General features: G+C 40.0%; 1 protein-coding gene across 2 annotated transcripts in view; it reads right to left on the reverse strand.

Moving 5' to 3' along the window:
• Positions 1–19,285, reverse strand: part of TEX264 (testis expressed 264, ER-phagy receptor) — a 174,198-nt gene that overhangs the window by 41,228 nt on the left and 113,685 nt on the right. For both annotated transcript variants that reach the window (XM_083354975.1, XM_083354976.1), the window contains one exon: positions 87–264. In XM_083354975.1, coding sequence (XP_083211101.1) covers positions 87–264 — 178 coding nt within the window. The remainder of the gene's footprint in view (positions 1–86; positions 265–19,285) is intronic.

Below are 19,285 nucleotides of genomic sequence, written 5' to 3' on the forward strand. Positions count from 1 at the left end.
TTAACGTGTACATTATGTTATTAAGAACAGTAAAGTAGATTTCCTTGGCACTTCAAAGCAGTGCACACTTTATAATTCATAGGTACCTGTAATATCTGTTTGATCATCATCAGTTTCTACTGCTGCTGCAGCTGCTCTGTTTTTCTTCTCCAGCTCTTTCATTTCAGGCACGTAGAAGTCCCCTTGACGTGCAAGAGGGCATATAAAATAGATTTTATCTCCTTTGTAGATCTCCAATCTAGGATGGGCGCATAGTTTCCGCTCCTAAAATAGATAAGGCACATAAGCATTGAAGATATATTTCTCTCTACCATTGTGTTACAATTAATAAATGCATTCCTGGGCACTATATCAAGATTAGGAATTGCCAGGTTGTAGTTTCTTGGTATTCCAGGGTGATGTTCCCATCTTTAGCATGATTGCTATGATATATTCAGCCAATCCAATGTTCTTTATCATTTTCGGACACCATGAGATCAAATTTATAAATGGTTCAGTATCTTGTGAAAATGGGAAAGGGCTTTAAGGCTCTGAAATAAAACATATAACCAATTGCAAAGCTCTGAGAGTGCTTAGCAGATCAATGAACTCCTTCAAGGAGCTGATCCATATTTCATTGTGCTAAATTATACAGCCCCTGCTTTGAGCACCAATTCCAAATGGTGTGAGATTCATTTTAGAAAGACCATATGACATACAGCAGCGGTTAAAAAAAAATCTGAGAAAGATTTCAATCTGATACCACTTCTAAATTTTCATGAGAAAGCTGTCATTAAAGTTTCCTCATTTTCTCTTCCTGGTTTATCTATAAGCTTACTCCAAGCTCAGCTGCATTTGGAAAAGGCCAAACGTTAAACGGCAGAGAATTCTATTTTTCATATAGAAAGACCATCGAGTCCTGATATATTCTGGAAGGAGGAGAGGAGAGGAGAGGAGAGGAGAGGAGAGGAGAGGAGAGGAGAGGAGAGGAGAGGAGAGGGGAGAAGATCTGAGATTCTTGAGAAAAAGTAATATATGTAGCTCAGGGCTACACTGTCGAGTCTTGGATAATTTCTGAGCTCGCTTGTTTGCTTGCAGACATCTCTTTATCCAACTAGGTAAGGTGATCAATTCTTGCAATCTTCAATCCTTGGGAGAGACAGCCAGAAGGACTGTGTTATTCTTTACTCACTAAAAATGCTAATCAAGTTTCTAAATTTGGGTAAATAAAGCATGAATTAATCCAGGTAAAAATATCTTAATTATTTTCAGTCAGTTAACCTCCTAAAATTATTACAGCACTGATTATTGGGGGGAGGGGTTTGTTAATATTGATTTAAACATTTTAATTTATTTTCTATTACAGTACAATCACAACAAAAAGACTATCTGCAAATGGAAAATAATATCATAGGGTATACTGACTCTTCTCTGAAAAACAGGCAGTCATTTCATTAATTTTTGTCAGCTCTTTCAGGAAGAGACATTTTACAACCAATCAGTTCCTTGAGCCTAATGCAGTTAGCTGTATTTTCAGCACTTTCACCTCAAAGTCCTTTGGGTTCCTTCACACACAACATCCCTGGCTTGTTTTACAATTCCAAAGGAAGCATTTCTAGAAGAACAGCAACTTTGAATGATAAATGAACTACACATAATGTTCATAGATATACAGTAGATGACAAATATGATACTGCCATTACTGTCCAATTCTCCTCATACAGTTTTATGCCAGGTGGCATACTCAAATACTTTGGCCACCTAATGAGAAGGAAGGACTCACTGGAGAAGAGCCTAATGCTAGGAAAGATTGAGGGCAATAGAAGAAGGGGACGACAGAGAATGAGGTGGCTGGATGGAGTTACTGAAGCAGTAGGCGTGAGCTTAAATGGACTCCAGAAGATGGTAGAGGACAGGAAAGCCTGGAGGAACATTGTCCATAGGGTCGCAATGGGTCGGACACGACTTCGCAACTAACAACAACAACATATTGTCCACTCCTTCTGCTCCCTGTTCACTTCCTATTCCCACCCCAAAACTATTGTTGCACTTCTTAATTCTATGTTCACATAAATGAAAACAAAATCAGTCACAATAAGTACAATCTATATCAACAAAGATTGCAATTTTGCACAGGCTGTGTCCAATCTTTAATCTAGTTTTTGAAATACACATCACAGTAAACTTCTTCAACCATCCATCACCATTAAACTATAGGGAATAAAACTGCAGGGAATAAAACTGCCCAAATTCCAAGCCAGGATAGGATGTCATTTTGGAAACATTGGAACAAGAGCCAAAAGGAGGTGTTTTGGTCTTCCCCACCAGCAATCAACACCCAGATGAGCATAGATTAATGCCGAAATTAACATCGGACCAACAATTAGGAAGTAATCAAGGAACTGCCAAACAAGCTACCGGTAACAGAAAACAGCCCTCCAGGACCACTCCAACAAACATTGACAGGGAAGCCACTGGAATATAAATTGAGAGCAAACTCCATTCCCTACTAGTACTGAAGATTTTACTTACTTTGGGTAATGAAAAGTCTGCAAGAAAACAACCAACCTCAGAGATCCCTCATTTCAAGCCTGAGCCACAAATTTCCCTTTATCGAAATGAAACACTGAAAATACAAGCTGCCAAAAATTATTGTTCTCAATACCACAGATCATAGTATGTTCTGAACTAGATTAGGGGATTAGAAATAGGAGCACCGCTCTTTGATAGTTCACCTCCTCTAAGGTTAGTTCATTCAGTGTTGGTAGGGAAAGAGAGAGCTAGCTTTGGGACTCTGGTCTGTAAGATGCCTCAGAGCTTGACCCTCTTTCTCCACTCCGATTTAAAATCTATATGAAGCTGTAGGGCAGGGGTCTTCAAACTTGGCCCTTTTATGACTTGTGGGCTTCAACTCCCAGAATTCCTCAGCCAGTGTGAGAAGGAAGGACTCACTGGGGAAGAGCCTAATGCTGGGAAAGATTGAGGGCAAGAGAAGAAGGGGACGACAAAGAATGAGGTGGCTGGATGGAGTCACTGAAGCAGTAGGCGTGAGCTTAAATGGACTCCAGAAGATGGTAGAGGACAAGAAGGCCTGGAGGAACGTTGTCCATAGGGTCGCGATGGGTTGGACACGACTTCGCAGCTAACAACAACAAGCTGTAGGGTCAAATCATGTGCTGGCATAGGGTTGTATCTAGCAGTATGTTGATAATATCACCGATACCTGAATTACATTCATTTTCAGTAAATCTCTGAGTGCAATTCCAGGTTCTGGCACAGGGCTAAGATACTTGATGGATTGCCTGTGTCTGATGGCTTCTGCTTATTCCACCAGATCCAGCAGGCTGGGCAAGCTCTAGATGCCTTCTGTGAAAACAGAGCCACTTTATAAAACCTAGAAGCAAGATTTCTCCATTGCAGCACCTTGCCCACACCATGTTTGGATGGTCACATTTCTGTTGGCATTCTGGAAGGCCTTAAAAACCTGCCTTTTCCCTCAGGTTTTAGGGCTAGATGGTTTGCGTTTTTAGCCTCTACTGACCGAATTCAGTGTTTTTTGCGTGGCTACACCGAGTTGTTTGATTAGAATGGACAGTCGTATAAATTCATATCAAAGATTAATAACGCACTTCCTAGGGTCAGCATTGTTTAATGTGTCCCTTTTTACTTTGCTTTCTTTTAATGTTGATTTGGTTTTCAAGTAATGAGCCATCCTGAATTTTGGGGACAAAGTGAATCGTATAAACACCAAGCACAGGTGGAATGTTTATGCTTTCAAAGATTTTTTTCCCCTCTGCTAGCTGGGGAACTTAAACCTTGATAATATTTTGCTCTGTGCTTCAGCTTTTAAAACATGTTCATGCCAGGAATCAAGTTCTTATCTTCCTTTCTTTTTTTCTTTTCTTTTCTTTTTGGCAACTGTGGAAAACAGATGTTACTCTGCAACCTTTTCTTAATGCACTCAGCAGTGCTGATCCAAGAGAGTGCCAGCTAGTGTTTCTAGCAGGAACATGCCAAAGTTGGAATCCCTACTTTCAGCCTGAAGAAACGACTCCTACGAGCTCTTTCTTACTCAAAGCTTCTCCATGTTTTTAAAGACAGATAAAAGAAGTTATTTCTATGACTGGATGTAAAGACTGTGTTTGGAATTCCTTTAAGTCCTGGCTATTTTCCCAGACAAAGGAGGCTGGGAGTTTAGATGAGCCCAGATGGATGGGTTGCTGGTTTCCTCAGTTGCCATAGGATAGTTGTCTTCCATTAGCATTTGGTGTACAGGTGGTCCTCGACTTGCAACAGTTTGTTTACTGACTCTTCAAAGTTACAGCGGCACTGAAAAAAGTGCGTTATGACTGTTTTTCACACTTGCAGCCATTGCAGCTTCTCCATGGTCACGCGATCAAAATTGAGTCGCTTGGCAACTGACTCATATTTATGACAGTTGCAGTGTCCCGGGGTCATGTGATCCCCTTTTGTGACTTTCCGACAAGCAAAGTCATTGGGGAAGCCAGATTCACTTAACAACCATGTTACTAACTTAAGAATTGCAGTGATTCACCCAACTATGGCAAGGAAAGTCATAAAATGGGGGCAAAACTCACTTAAGAAATATCTTGCCCAAAAGAAATTTTGGGCTCAATTGTGGTCGTAAGTCGAGGACTACCTATTGTTTTGGCATTTTGTTAGTCACCCAGAGTCACATTTGCAAGATGAAAAACCATATAATTCTATTAAGTTAGGTAAATAAGAAAAAAAGTAGCCATAATCTATTATATCCTGCTTTTCCCTTACCTGTATGTTAGATAGAATTTCTTAATTTTAATAGCATTCTTAACAATAACAACAACAGCAGCAACAACAATAATAATAATAAAGTTGGAAGGGACCTTGCAGGTCATCTAGTCCAATCCCCTGCTCAGACAGGAAACCCTATACCACTTCAGACAAATGGCTGTCCAGTCTCTTCTTAAAGACTTCCAGTGTATTCATAAACTTCAGTATGTTTGATTAGCAATGCCAGTTCTAAACATTTCTGTTGTCAACTAAATAAGGAAAGTGGATTGAATGGCAAAAATGTGAATTAAAAAGAATCCTGAACCACAGAAGATCAAAGAAGGTAGGCTGCAATGGGTTGGGCAGGGAAGGGACTTTGCGCTGAATTAACCACTGGTTGTTTAATGAACACCTATACTCTGCCCACTAGCATCTGTATAACTCTGTATGTATTATCATTTCCACAAAATGTACATCTCAGGATGTCGGGGTGAGTTTCTTTATGAAAAAGCTAAGGGTGGGAAGGAGGATGTTTCTCCTAAATAAATAGCAAAGTGTGGCAGACTTGTGGTAATGTCCTCAAATAGCCTCTGTTGATCATGGCTCAGCTAATATGCTATACAACAGGCTTCTAGTCAAAAATCATGGGAAGTAAATCTTCCATTATGTCCGGGAGAGTTGTGCACAGTTTTGAATTAGCAGTAGAAGTTTGTGAAAATGAAGAGAAAAATAAATTAAGTTACAAGAAATTTTGACCGTGTCTCGGTAGAAAAAACAAATAATTTAAATGTTTCTAAATAAATGAATGGCTCATAATCATTTAAAGCAGTCATTTTAGCCTTTTCAGTATTCGTGGTGTCTTTCTTCTCTCTTTGTCTCTTGCTGTCACTCTGTTTTCCGCAATAATGGCAGTAGAGTGAGTTTGAGTTTCATCCATCATAAGGCTGCCGTGTAACAAAAAGAACCAACTTGTAGAGAAGTCAATTTATTTCAATTTCCAGGGATAGGAACAGCATCTTTGACCTCTGCTGTCTGGAAGAAGAGGACCTATCTCCTTGTAAACAACTACACAAATGCCTCCTATTGAGATTTCCCTAAGCTCTTTATTATGATTAAAGAGCATCCACAGCATTTATCTGTGATGAATGAGGATGGTAGAGTCTTACACAATCTGGTTTCTATCATACATTGCCTGTAATCCTTCCTGAAGAATTGCATGAGTTAAACTAAGACTTTTGAGTGCACAACATTGAGCAAGTCTAGTGCAGTGATGGTAAACCTTTCAGAGATGGAGTGACCAAAAACCGGCCCCACCACGCCCGCTCTGCCCCCACCACGCCCACAAGGCCACCCACCACCTCCACAGCCAGCCACAGATCACCCAGGCGGCCCAGCAGTGCCATGGCAGCCACATCCTCCGCCCGTGACTGCGTGCAATGGGTGCGAGGGCGGAGTCTTGTACCGGCTGCCATGTCCTTGGCTGTGCTGCTCCGCGCAGGCCGCACTTGGGGGTAACTCTCCTCTGGGGGGGGCTGCTAGTGAGGAGATGGTACATGTGCTTACGTAGAGCGCTCGGAGTGCCACCTCTGGCATGTGTCCCATAGTTTCACCACCACTGGTCTAGTGTAAAGGTTTGAGTCAGACATCACTCCTTCTGCTCAGGCATGTGGAAGACACTTTTGACCTGATGGCATCATACTTTTTTGCGTCTTCCCTTGAAGTTCTCTAAGTTGTTTTAGAAAATAGAGAACCGATTTTACTGGGAAGCTAATATTTGTTGGTTCGATAAGTATTACTCTTTTTTTAATAAAAAAGCATGCACACTTAATGTTATCAGGTGAATGAAGCTGCAAATCAGTACATACCAACTGACTATCAATCAAGGAACAGAGGCTCATTTAATGCTCCTTGGGGGAACTGAGAGCAGCACATGATGCAAATTGGTGAGGCCACATTACATATTTGAGCAAGACTGAAGATTTTTTTAAAGGGGAATTGCCTTTTTTATTTAGTTAACTTATTTTAGAGAATGAATTATAGTTTTTATGGCAGAAAACTGTGTTGCTGAATTTGCTATCCTAGGCCTCTAGAGATAGCAAAAAAGAAAAAGAAAACAGGTTCAGAATTAAATTTAGCCCAAAGACTCAAAGTCTATTTACAATTCCTTTATCTAAGTGCAATAGCTTAAATGTCTTTTTTCTCAGATACACCCACAAAATTACTAAAATATTTATGTAATACTAGTGGGCAATTGGAAGCCCAATGCCTATACACACTCTCTGATTATTCTATATATCCCGATGAGCATTTGCCTCATTTACTGATTAATTACAGTACTGTAGCTTGCTTGAATCAAAAGTTGGAATTAAGATTGCCGGGAGAAATATCAACAACCTAAGATATGCAGATGATACCACTCTGATGGCAGAAAGTGAAGAGGAACTAAGGAGCCTCTTGTTGCGAGTGAAGAAGGAGAGTGCAAAAGTTGGGTTGAAACTCAACATTAAAAAAACCAAGATCATGGCATCCAGCCCTCTCAATTCCTGGCAAATAGATGGGGTAGAAATGAAGGTAGTGACAGATTTTATTTTCCTAGGCTCCAAGATCACCACAGATGGGGACTGCAGCGAAGAAATTAAAAGACTTTTGCTCCTGGGGAGGAAAGCTATGGCAAATCTAGACAGCACATTAAAAAGCAGAGACATCACCCTGCCAACAAAAGTGCGTATAGTCAAGGCTATGGTCTTCCCAGTTGCAATGTATGGCTGTGAAAGTTGGACCATAAGAAAGGCTGAGCGCCAAAGAATTGAAGCCTTTGAACTATGGTGCTGGAGAAGACTCCTGCGAGTCCCTTGGACTGCAAGGCGATCAAACCGGTGAGTCCTAGAGGAGATCAACCCTGACTATTCTTTAGAAGGCCAGATCCTGAAGCTAAAACTCAAATACTTTGGCCACCTAATGAGAAGGAAGGACTCACTGGAGAAGAGCCTAATGCTGGGAAAGATTGGGGGCAATAGAAGAAGGGGATGACACAGGATGAGGTGGCTGGATGGAGTCACTGAAGCAGTAGGCGTGAGCTTAAATGGACTCCAGAAGATGGTAGAGGACAGGAAGGCCTGGAGGAACATTGTCCATAGGGTCGCGATGGGTCGGACACGACTTCGCAACTAACAACAAATTAATTTGAACTTCATGCAACCTTCATCTTGAATGACCCATAACTATTAAACCACTGACTCATCTTTACTTAAAATACAAATTTCTTAAAGTAGACCTTAACAATGGTTACTAGTTCGTAACTACTTTTATAGCTGGCACCATGTAAGCAACATATTAATTACTATGAAAGCAACCATAGAATATCACTTAAATGTAAACAAAATCTTTTCAAGCATGCTAAAAAAAATCATCATACAATAGAACTGTGTACACTACGAACACATCTATAACACTGCACACTTCTAAAGGCAGAAGCTGATTAGGCAGAAAGTAACAGGCCAGACATAAAACCACTGTCTGAACACAGATATTTTTCTTAATCTCAAAACTGGGAAGAAAATTGCCAAAGGCACATTGATTTGAAAGGACAGAACAAAAAAACTTAAGAATTAAACTCGTCCAGAAAGGGAGGGAGAGGGAGAGAACCGTGGAATAGGAACACATTAAAAAAAAATCACACCAGAACTGTAAAAAAATTGTGAGTATTTAGAAAATACTTTAAAAGTAAAATAAAAGAAAACACTGTGTTTTAGTGATAAGAAGCAAACGTTTCCATTCACTAATTGTTCAGATTTATACGGAGAAAGTAGATAAGCCCTGCAGGAAAACATGCCTCGGTCTAAATATTAAAACCAAGATTTCACTGATTCTTCTTTCCATTGACCTCTCTGACCTTCAGATGCAAAACAGAAGAAAATCAGCCGATGTGTGCTGGCCTACCTCTTACCCAAGCGGCCCCCTTTTCAACACTCCTTCCCCACGTACGCTTGTGCACAGTTTTCATTCAGAGAATATACTTTGAGAGGAATACTAGCCAATCCTCAGAATTACAGAAAGAATCGTATCAGAGTGCACTCTCTTCAATATTCAATAGCTGCTGTACTCATTTTCACTTAGGGAACTAGGATGAAAAATAGCTAATGAAATTTGAAGTCCATACGCACAAATTAACGTTTTAAAATGCAGTGACTAAATCAAGAAAAAGAACAAAAGGAGGAGTAATGCTTTACTAAGGTTGGTACAAAAAGGAAAAAAAAAGGAAATGCATTAAAGCATATACCAAAGAATCTGAAAATTCTATTACGTTGTGCCATTTGGCACAAAAATCACATTGCTTTCGCTAAAATAAGAGAGATCGTCTGGGAGAAGAAAATGAGCAATTTTTTTAATAACCTCAAATGTTTATTTCTTAATTCTTTTCTTTTCTTTTTTCCCTCATTCTCTTCCCCACTCCCACCCTGCTATTATGCAAGTACAATTATCCTTTTGGGCCCAAAGCTTGCCATTGCCTTCATCTGCAAACCCAACTCTTCTCAACTTGTTTATTTTAGTAACATGCACAAAATTTCTAAAGAAGCATAACGTTTAGAGGCAATGATGTCCTTCCTCTGCATCAAACAGAAACCATGCAACTGTTTTCTAGCTTCAATTTAAGTTACTGACAAAAAAACAAAACAAAAATGTTCCTATATATGATACCCCTGCTGCACTGCTGCTTCTTGCTGTTGTTACTGCTATTGTTATACAATTTTTCTAGCAATTATTAGAAACTAGTTTCCGTCGATTCCTAAGATATTAATATTTCTAATTGATTTAAGGCATTTCGATACAGATAGTCCTTGAGTTTTTGATAGTAACTGGGACCAAACTTTCTATCACCATGCAATGTCTAAAATTAATCCCTGTGAAACCCAGAAGATAATGCCCATGGAATCAAATTTTTCTCTCCCACTACTGCTAACTCCCTATTTAAGAAGGAGTGGAATCTTAATACAAGGCTGCCTCAAATTCCAAAACTCACCGAAAGAAACTATAGTCCATGGTAGTCCCAAAGGTGCTTTTTCAAAAGGCAACTGGACTTTGTTTTTATTTCCTTAGGATCCAGAGAAGGACTCTTCAGAAAGGAGTGCACAAGATTTGTGCAAGACTGCCTCCTGTACCAATAAGGCACTGAAAACTTCCTGGGCCCAGCTATTCTCTCTCTCCCCCCCCCAACTCTCTCTCTCTCTCTCTCTCTCTCTCTCACACACACACACACACACACACACACACACAAACACACATACACATACAAAGACACATCTGCTCAAGGGAAGAGGAAGAACACAGATCTAGTGAGGTTCATGCCACTTCCTTAGGGTCCCAGACATCACCTCTCCAGTTGACAATACAATATATTGTCCCAGTCACTTCTGAATTTGCCCACACGTAGTCAAACCTCTGGAGAATTTAAGCAAGTTTATCAGCAGATTGTTGTGCAAATTCATCACCACAACAGGATGATACGTGCTCCCAACAAGGGCTTTAACCAAGGCCACCAGATGACAATCTACAATGAATAAAGGCGGCATAGGCTCTTAGGCGCCATCTCACTACAGACTCTGGTCATCTTTCTTTGTTAACACTGAACTAAATGCCTAACAAAGGTGTTTGTCATATTCCTGAGAATATCTCCACAACAAAGGACTAATTTTTGGCTCCACCATCTTCAAAAGAACCAAGCAATGGCTCTGAAACAAAAAGAGATGCAATGTATCCCAATCGATCTGAACTCAAGTGCAATTACTTGGGACTGAGCAACCGTTGCCATGGACACGCTACAGTTTAAAACCTGTCAAATCATGCCATAAGGACACGAATTGAAGTCCACTAGCATTAATAATCGGACAAAAAACAATTGCAATCCAACAGCAAGATCCTGTAGCTCAGGAATGGATCCCTTCAGGCAACAGGGTAGACAATAGATAAACAGGAACTCCATCCTCTCACTAACACCCAGTCTAACACCCTGACATCTATATCCTATCAGTTCTGGAGTGGGTTCCAGTTCAGAGGTAAGCTGTCTTGGAGAATCATTACTAATCATTCAAGATTGGTGCAAGATTTGAAACCCCAAATGATAGATCTCTAAATCACAGCCACTGCCAAACAATACTTCATTCATAAAAGCCAGTCTCATTTAACATCAGGTGCTAAATGAGTGGTGTTTTATTGCAGAATAACATAGCATTTAACCGCACCAAACCTCAAGAACCCTAGCAATCTGGCTTTCCAGATTCAGGAATGAAATGTCAGAATAGCATTGCTGTATCAGCCTAGGCTCCCTCTAAGTCAGCATTCCATCTAACGTAGTGGCCCTTCAGGTGCACCTAGGAAGTACACAAAGAAGATATCAAGACAGCCTTTTCTCCCATTGTTCCCATGATCTTTGTACGTAATGGCAGAGCGCCACCATGACTGTAGGCAGCACCCAGTCATTAAGACTAGCAACCAGTTATAGAAATGCTATTTAGGAAGCTATCAAGGTCCCTTCTGAAGTCATGAAAACTAAAAGCTAACTTAAAACACCACTTTTAGGTAGCACTTAAATTGAATGAAGAAATAAATATCTTGTATTTTATGAGATCTACACAACAAAATTGTATGAAAAAGAAAACGTGTCTGATGTTAAAACACTGAGAACTGACTGCCATTAATATGCATAAGATGTAATATGACGAACAACCCCCCCGCCCTCTGAATCCATAAAAAAATATAACAAGGACCTCTTCCTCTGTTTCATTAGACCTTATCTTTCTGTGAAATTGAATGCAACATAGGGCAGAGGAAAAGAAGCAAATGGTAAAAGTTCTTCGTCCATCCCCAAACTATTTCCAAAACGTATTACTTATCTTATCTACATGTCCTTTATAGAACAATTAGCTGGTTTCTATCTTGGCCAACTCTACTCAAATATAATGCAAAATTCATATAAACTACAGCTAGTATAAACTAGCAGTTATAAGACCAGGTATGTGCCCTATTTGTAGGTACTTCCAAAAGCAATTCAACTCCTATAGTCTTGCCACTTTGACAAATCACTCATTAATAGGCAGATGGACTAGGAAGCAACTAAAGATTAAGGAAACCTTTGATTTAAGCACATCTCTAAGCACATCCTTCCTCACACCACTTATTAACCAGCACCCAGATCCATGGGAATCAGCAACAATTAAACAGGAACAATCAAGGAAGAAAAAAATACTTGTAGGACAAACTACCATATACTGTGTAAACAGTCAACTAAGTTCACTCTGCCATACACTGATGATGTTACCTAGTTTATTATGTAAACTAGTAGTGGTGTAGTGGTTAGAATACATTATTGCAGGCTAATTCTGCTCACTGTCAGCAGTTCGATCCTGACTAGCTCAAGGCTGACTCAGCCTTCCATTCTTCCGAGGTCAGTAAAATAAGGTCCCAAATTATTGGGAGCAATATGTAAACCACTTAGAGAGGGCTATAAAGAACTATGAAGCAGTATATAAGTCTAAGTTCTATTGCTATTAATTAGACATCTGCAAGAAGAAATTCAAGCTCAGAGAACATTAGCATTCAGGAATTCAACCTTGAGCTACATACATTCTCCACTATTGCAAGAGAAATCCCTTGCACCTCTAGATTTTCAAATTAAAGAATCTATGCAGGATCCTATTAGGGTCCATCAAATTGTTCAGTGACCATAGATCTAAGAAAATAGGGCAGTTTTTTTTATAACACTCTGCTGGCCTGTTACTTCTGAAGACATTACTTACTAACTCATGTAACTAATAACATTTCAGAACTGCTATCTTTATGCAAACACCCATGAAGATTTAATTTAATTTCTTCATTAATTCTGATCTGTTGTAGTTATTAAAAACAAGGGAGAAAAGCATAATCTCCTGAATCACAAAACATATGCTGCAACTTCATTAAAAGTTTATCTACAAAAGGAAAGGAATATACATATTATTTCTAACAAAAGGCAGATGTCTCCAAACGGTTACAACAACAATCACACCAACAATAAAATCATCCTAGCATTTTCAGGTAACTAAGTTATCGAAATGAAATAATAATCAGGAAGAGTCTGAAAATGATATTAAATGAAAATAAACAATCCAAAGGGCAACAATCTTTCAAACGTTTTAAGCCTAAATTGTCAAAGCTTTCTCACAAAGCTTAGCTATATATCAAATACGGCCTTTCAGGATTCATACTGGAAATGAGATATTTTTTCATAAGTAATCCTTTATTTATATATTCTCCTTTGGACTCTTTCATGGTAATTTATTCATCTGGCTGTGATTCCATCCTTAATCTGCTACTGATTCAAGTTTTAGGCCTGGGCAATGGTTCAGCTCCCATTCCACCAAAGAGGCAGGTTTTAAAAAGGTTGCATATTGTCTATCCACAAGTCTGAAGACCACAAACAGGACTTTCTAATGATAGCCAGTAGAACAAAGAGTATTGGCAAGCCCAATTTCCACCTATCTGCGCTGCTTTTGGGTAAGTAAGTAGCTTAGTAGCTTAATAGCTTAGTAGCTTAAAGCTTCCCCACCGCCCCCAACAGCAAATACTTAAAGCATTCAATGGTGAGGGATGATCTGCGTTGAAATTCATGTCAGGAGGGCGATATGGGGTGGCCACCCATGACTTAAAATAATACACTGTAAAATTTCATATATTGCTGAATGGCAACTTGCAATAATCCCTATAATTGGACATAACTTCTAGGGACACAAGGAGCTGTACTTAGGAATGTCTGAAATGCCACAAGTTGCTTCTGGTTTAGCATTGCATGAAAAAAGATGGTGATAACTGCCTATAATTTTGTAATCCAAGTCCGGTGCTTTACCTTAGAATTCTTCTAATACCAATAGGAACAGTGCTTTTAGAAAAGTGCAACATACATTAAAATGACAGCTTATTACTGCTGTCAGGAAACAACTACAGAAAATATAGTCTGTCATTCAGTACATGCTTCAGTTAAGAGGTGTGAGAAAGGAAAAGAATGCTGGTTGGTTGGTTGTGACTTATTTAAGTATACAATAAAATTTTAAACATTCTTCTACTGCTTTTACTGCTAAAAGTATGACTCTTTAACCTTACCCCAATTTAGATGCTTGATAGTGTGAAAAAATATGGTAATCAGACTGCAAGAGATTTTATACCCTGTTTTATTTATAGTAATGCCTAAATAATTTCCAAGAGTACAGAAAAATCAGAATGCCTAGCACACGTACAGTAGATATTCACCCCACTCTAATCTATACAATAATCAATTTCTCATTCAATTTAGAATTTCAGGACAAACTATCCTGGTTTAAGAAGTCTAAGCTTTGATTCTGCCCTTAATTTTGGGCAAAGTCCTAGGAGAGTATTACTTCCCTTATGAACTGTTTCAAGGAAGCCCATTCTAGTTAAAAATTTCAACATCAGTTCTGCAAGTCAGTTTCCCCAGGGTTGGGATACAAGCATATCTATTCAAATTTATTTTTTAAAAAATAACAAAATCTGTCAAAAATGATATTAAGGGCAACATTTATGCAAAATATTTGGCCAATAAATTAGAGACATGGTTTATTAGCAATATATTGTAGTACTTACAGAGGAACAGATTGAGTTTAAAACGAGATATTCTCAAATAAATGTTTTGGTTGACCTGATAATTATTTTGTTGTTGTTAGTTGCGAAGTCGTGTCCGACCCATCGCGACCCTATGGACAATGTTCCTCCAGGCCTTCCTGTCCTCTACCATCTTCTGGTATTTAAAACATACCAAAATGCAATTGCTTTTGCTTTTGTTGGTTTCATTTTGCCTTTGTCTGTATCAAAAGAGACAAGTTATTGTCCAAGCTGAGTCAGCTACATCTTGTGCATCTTGACCATAGGCTGAACAAACATGGTTGAGGATCTAGGGGCAGGATGCGAAATAAAAGTTAAAAAAAAGGAATCCCTGGAGATTTTACACCACTAGTCATTGCTGACTGTAGGGGGTGGTGCTCATCTCCATTTCAAGGCCATTGAGCCAGAGGTGCCCAAAGACATTTCCACAGTCATGCGGCTAACATGACATCATGGAGCACTGTTAACCTCTCACCAAAGCAGTACCTATTTACATACTCGCATTTGCATGCTTTCTAACTGCTAGGTTGGCAGGAGCTGGAGCGAGGATCGGAGCTCATCCCATCATATGGCGCTCGGATCTCAAACCTGGGCTGCCAACTTTCCAGCCGACAAGCCCAGTGTCTTAACTGCTGAGCTACACCACCACCTCCAATGGGAAATAAGAGCCTCATTTTCAATCACAGCAAGTTGGAATGGCTTTGGGTTTCATTATAATCTAAATGGGCTTCTTATCTGGGAATTCTCTTAGAATCACAGCCCCAACTCAAAGAGTAGCTAGCGGCTGTAGCCAAGAAGGCCTCTGTACAATCTCATCTTCTGCCCCAGTTAATGACTTTTCCTGGATTGCAGGTTTAAAACACAGAAATTTGGAACCGAAACAGTAAATCAGATACCAAGGCAACTATTAAAAAAGCTGGGGGAGATGATGGAAATCCGAGTATATGGAAAAAAAATGCACAGAAAAAAAAGTGTTTTATGGAGTCCTTGCTGCTCTCTGAACTTGGCTGTTTGCAGTTCAACTCTCAGCTACATATATTTTCTTCTACTGGTAAAGTGTTTTATGACTGTCCACAGGTTTTATTGCATACGATTTAAAGCCAAGACAATTAATAAGTGTGGCATTGTTTAAAATATTACATCTCATTACTATTCAAATCACAGAGATGTGAGAACCCAAGAAGTTGAATATGTCATGGACATCAATATTAAACTGCTATTATATCTTTTATAATAATACAGTTCAAAGAAAGAAAGAAGGGGGAATGATTCTATTAATGAAACTACAAATTAAAAGTGGCTATACAAATAGTCCTCAACTTACAGCCATAATTGGGACCAGAATTTTGGTTGCTAAAGAAAGCAGTCATAAACTAAGACATCACCTGACCTCTTGGCTTAGCAACCACAACCCCAGTATTATCAGTTGCCATTGTTAAGCAAAATCACAGGTTGTTAAGAAGAAGTGCCAGGTAAGAAGTAGGGGATACCTAAGGGGGTTGGGGAGGCCCCGGGAAGCACAAGTGACAAGCTGGAGGCATGCTCTGCTGTGTCATAAAGCCACTGCCATCCCTGGAAGCCTCAGCTACACTAACCCAGTCCAGCAGTGTGCTGCAAAGCTGCCACATCCTGGCAAGTTGCAGCTGCCCACTCAGCCCAGCAGCACTTAACAATTGTAGGGCTGCTGCAACTCTCCCCACCTGCCCATCTCCTGCTGATATGTGTCCTTTTCGCCACCCTCCACAGTGGCATTCAATGGCGGCACAGCAGGGCTGGAGCTAAAGTAGAAGCTTGGAGTCTTCCACTCTCAGGCAGCTACTACCACCAAGTCTCTACTTCAGCTCCAGTTGCCACAAGCCCCACACTGCAATCATGCCAGCACCACTGCGCAAAGCCACAGCCCCTGCTGCCCTGCACTTCCCAGGCTCTGCGGCACCTTGCTGACTTTCCCTGCCATGGGCCCATTCCATGTCAGCGTTTCATTTCTTCTCCAATCCAGTATCTAAATTGCACGTTTTGAAGACGGGATGGGGAACTTGAGAGAATGGGGTTCCTGAAGCACCGTGAGAATAGGGCTTCTGCCGTTCTCCAAGCCAGGCATCCATTCTTGTGATCCTTTGGAAACTTCATGTCTTCCCCAGGTCTTTCAAGAATGGGATGCCAGCTTGGAGAATTCAGGAGCCTCATTCTCATACTGCTTTGGAAGCCTTGTTCTCCAAATCTCATGTGCCATTCCTTTTATAAACAGTACAATTTGGATGCCGGTTTGGATGCCGGTTTGGAGAAGAAATGGGATGCCATTTGGAGAAGAAAGGAGACATCGGCTTGGCAGGATCCCCATAGTCACAGTACTTTGGAAGGCTCATTCTCCAACTCACATGTCATTCCTACTCCAAATAATGAGATTTGGATATTGGCTTGTAGAAGGAATGGGATACCACTTGTGGAAGAACTGAGAAGCATAGCTTGGAGAGCAGTGTGACGTGGTGAAGGTCAGTGGGGTGCGGCATGGCAGAACCTGTGAAATGCAGGGCGGTGGGGGCAATTGGGTCTTTGCGTTATGGTGCTGGTGTGGCTAGCTGCAGTGTGGGACTTGAGATGGCATTTCTCAATGACAGCACCAGCAGCAGCACTGGGGCTAAAACAGAGGCCTGGGGGCAGTGGCAGCTGGCTGAGACTGAAGGCTCTGGGCCTCTACTTCAACCCCAGCCCTGGACCTGCCGCCATTGAGAGCCGCTGTGCAAAGCATGAAAAAGAACAAAGATCAGTGGGGAGACAGGCAGGTGATTGGAGTTGTAACTCCCCTATGGTCGTAAGTATGAGTGGGCTGTCAAGTACCCAAATTCTGATCACCTGACTATGAGAGCACTACAATGGCCATAATTTCGAGCACGGGTTCCAAGTCCATTCTTTCAGTACCAAGTTAATTTCAGATGGTCGCTGAACAAATGATCGCAAGATAAGAACCATCTGTAAAATTAGCTAATAAGGAGAGGCAGAGAAAAGGATGGGAATGAGCAAGAGAAAAATGAAACCTATACTGCTCAAAAAAATAATAAAGGGAACACTTAAACAACACAATGTACTGTATTTAATAGTAGGATGTCTTATTTTGTGTTCCCTTTATTTTTTTTGAGCAGTAGAGTAGACATCAAAGACTGGTTTTAAAGACGGAATGAGTAAGGGGAACTGAAAGAAAACTTTTAAAATTACATACTGAGGGGATGGGGGGGGAGGAAGAAAAGACGAACAAAAACGAGTCCTTAGTTTAGTTAAAAGTTATGGCTAACATCTAAAGGTGATGAGGCAAATGATTGTTTGGAGCTTAACTAAGTAACAGAGCTGGCACAGAAAATAAGTCTCTTGTAAAAAAAAAGGTCAGGGTTGATGGGGGAAGCAATCAGAGTAATAAGCAATTAATGAAATCCGCCTAGAAAGGGAAAGGGAGACACTTTACCCTAATTTAGTGGTGATTCTATAATGCAGTAAATCAATAGCGCCATTAGAAAAGGGGCTGGTTTAGAGACAAATTAAGGAAGAACTTCTGATGATTGTGCAGCTAATCAATAAATGGGATGACTGGATAGAGGCAGCACAGTTTATTAGGCGAGACTCTCAAGTCAATTAGCTGATATAATCTGTCAGCAGGGATGCTGTTTTAGTGCCCCTCTAGCAATACACAGAAAAAGACTTTAGCAGGATTTAATAACTATAGGTGACAGCTAACATGAGATTTAAATTTCAGAGACACAACTAGAGAAAACGACAGTGCTGGTATTAAGTATCTAAAGCACACCAGAGAAAAGAAAGACGATGTTTAGATTTACTTATTGTCAAAAGTATCCATTTTTAATGCCCAAAATAAATTCTACAAACAGAATAAATTATCGGTATGCTCTATATTCTAACTTATATATTATTTTTTGTTAGAATTTGGGTTACTTGGATTCTATAATACCGTATGAGTCCTCCTATGAAATAAACAAGAAGCCTCACATATTGTCCAAAGTTGTCTTTGTTTTCTTGAACTCAAAATATACAGTTCTTTAGGCAACAACAAAAAAAAATCACCAGAAACAAAATCGAGACGCCATTCTGTAGCTACATTAACAAAAATTGGCCGCAATTTCCTGCATGCTAGTCTGCTGCAGCTCCTTGACCTTTTTTTCCCCACACTACAATTCTTCCATAAAACTGGATCGATGTACACATCAGAAAGGAAGAAACTGAGATTTATATTTGTTCTTGAATAGAAAGATAAAAAAAAGCATGTAGACAATTTCAAAAGGTTTCCAGATACAAACATTAAACTATCACAGATTCCACACTAGCTGCATCTTAGTATCAAGCTAGAAAGGAAAATGAAATCCTCTTTAAGGCTTCACCCAAGCCTGTATATGCTAGCGAAGGGCAGCCAAAATATACGGTACTTCTATTCCCAATTCATCCACCTAATTAGCTGTCCTATGGCTCTGGAGCCTTTTGCCCAAATCTCTTTCTCCATCTGTTTTAAAGGGCAGCTAACAAGAAACACAAGCAAACAGAAGCTGGCTTTCTGCCCTGCAGCTGGTGGACTAGAATAGTTTGGCAGAGGATAATTTTCTTTGATAAAGGGCAAATAAGTCCCAGTGGCTAACAAGCTCTGTTCCACCACCTGTTGGTATGACACTCCTTTCTCTGTAATTGCAGCCAAGACTGTGAACATCTTTCAAGCAGTAATTCTTCATACTCTACTCTTTATTCAAGTGTGACACCCCAATTTCTGTAAAGATCTTGACATTTTTAAAGAAAAAAAATAGCACGCAACTTGTTCAATATGCTAAAGAAACAGAAGTTTGAGAGTTCAGTTTTTCCTTCTAGGGGACTACCATCCTGATGTGATGAGAAA

The sequence above is a fragment of the Vipera ursinii genome (genome assembly GCF_947247035.1).
Source record: "Vipera ursinii genome assembly, chromosome: 2".
Taxonomy (NCBI): domain Eukaryota; kingdom Metazoa; phylum Chordata; class Lepidosauria; order Squamata; family Viperidae; genus Vipera; species Vipera ursinii.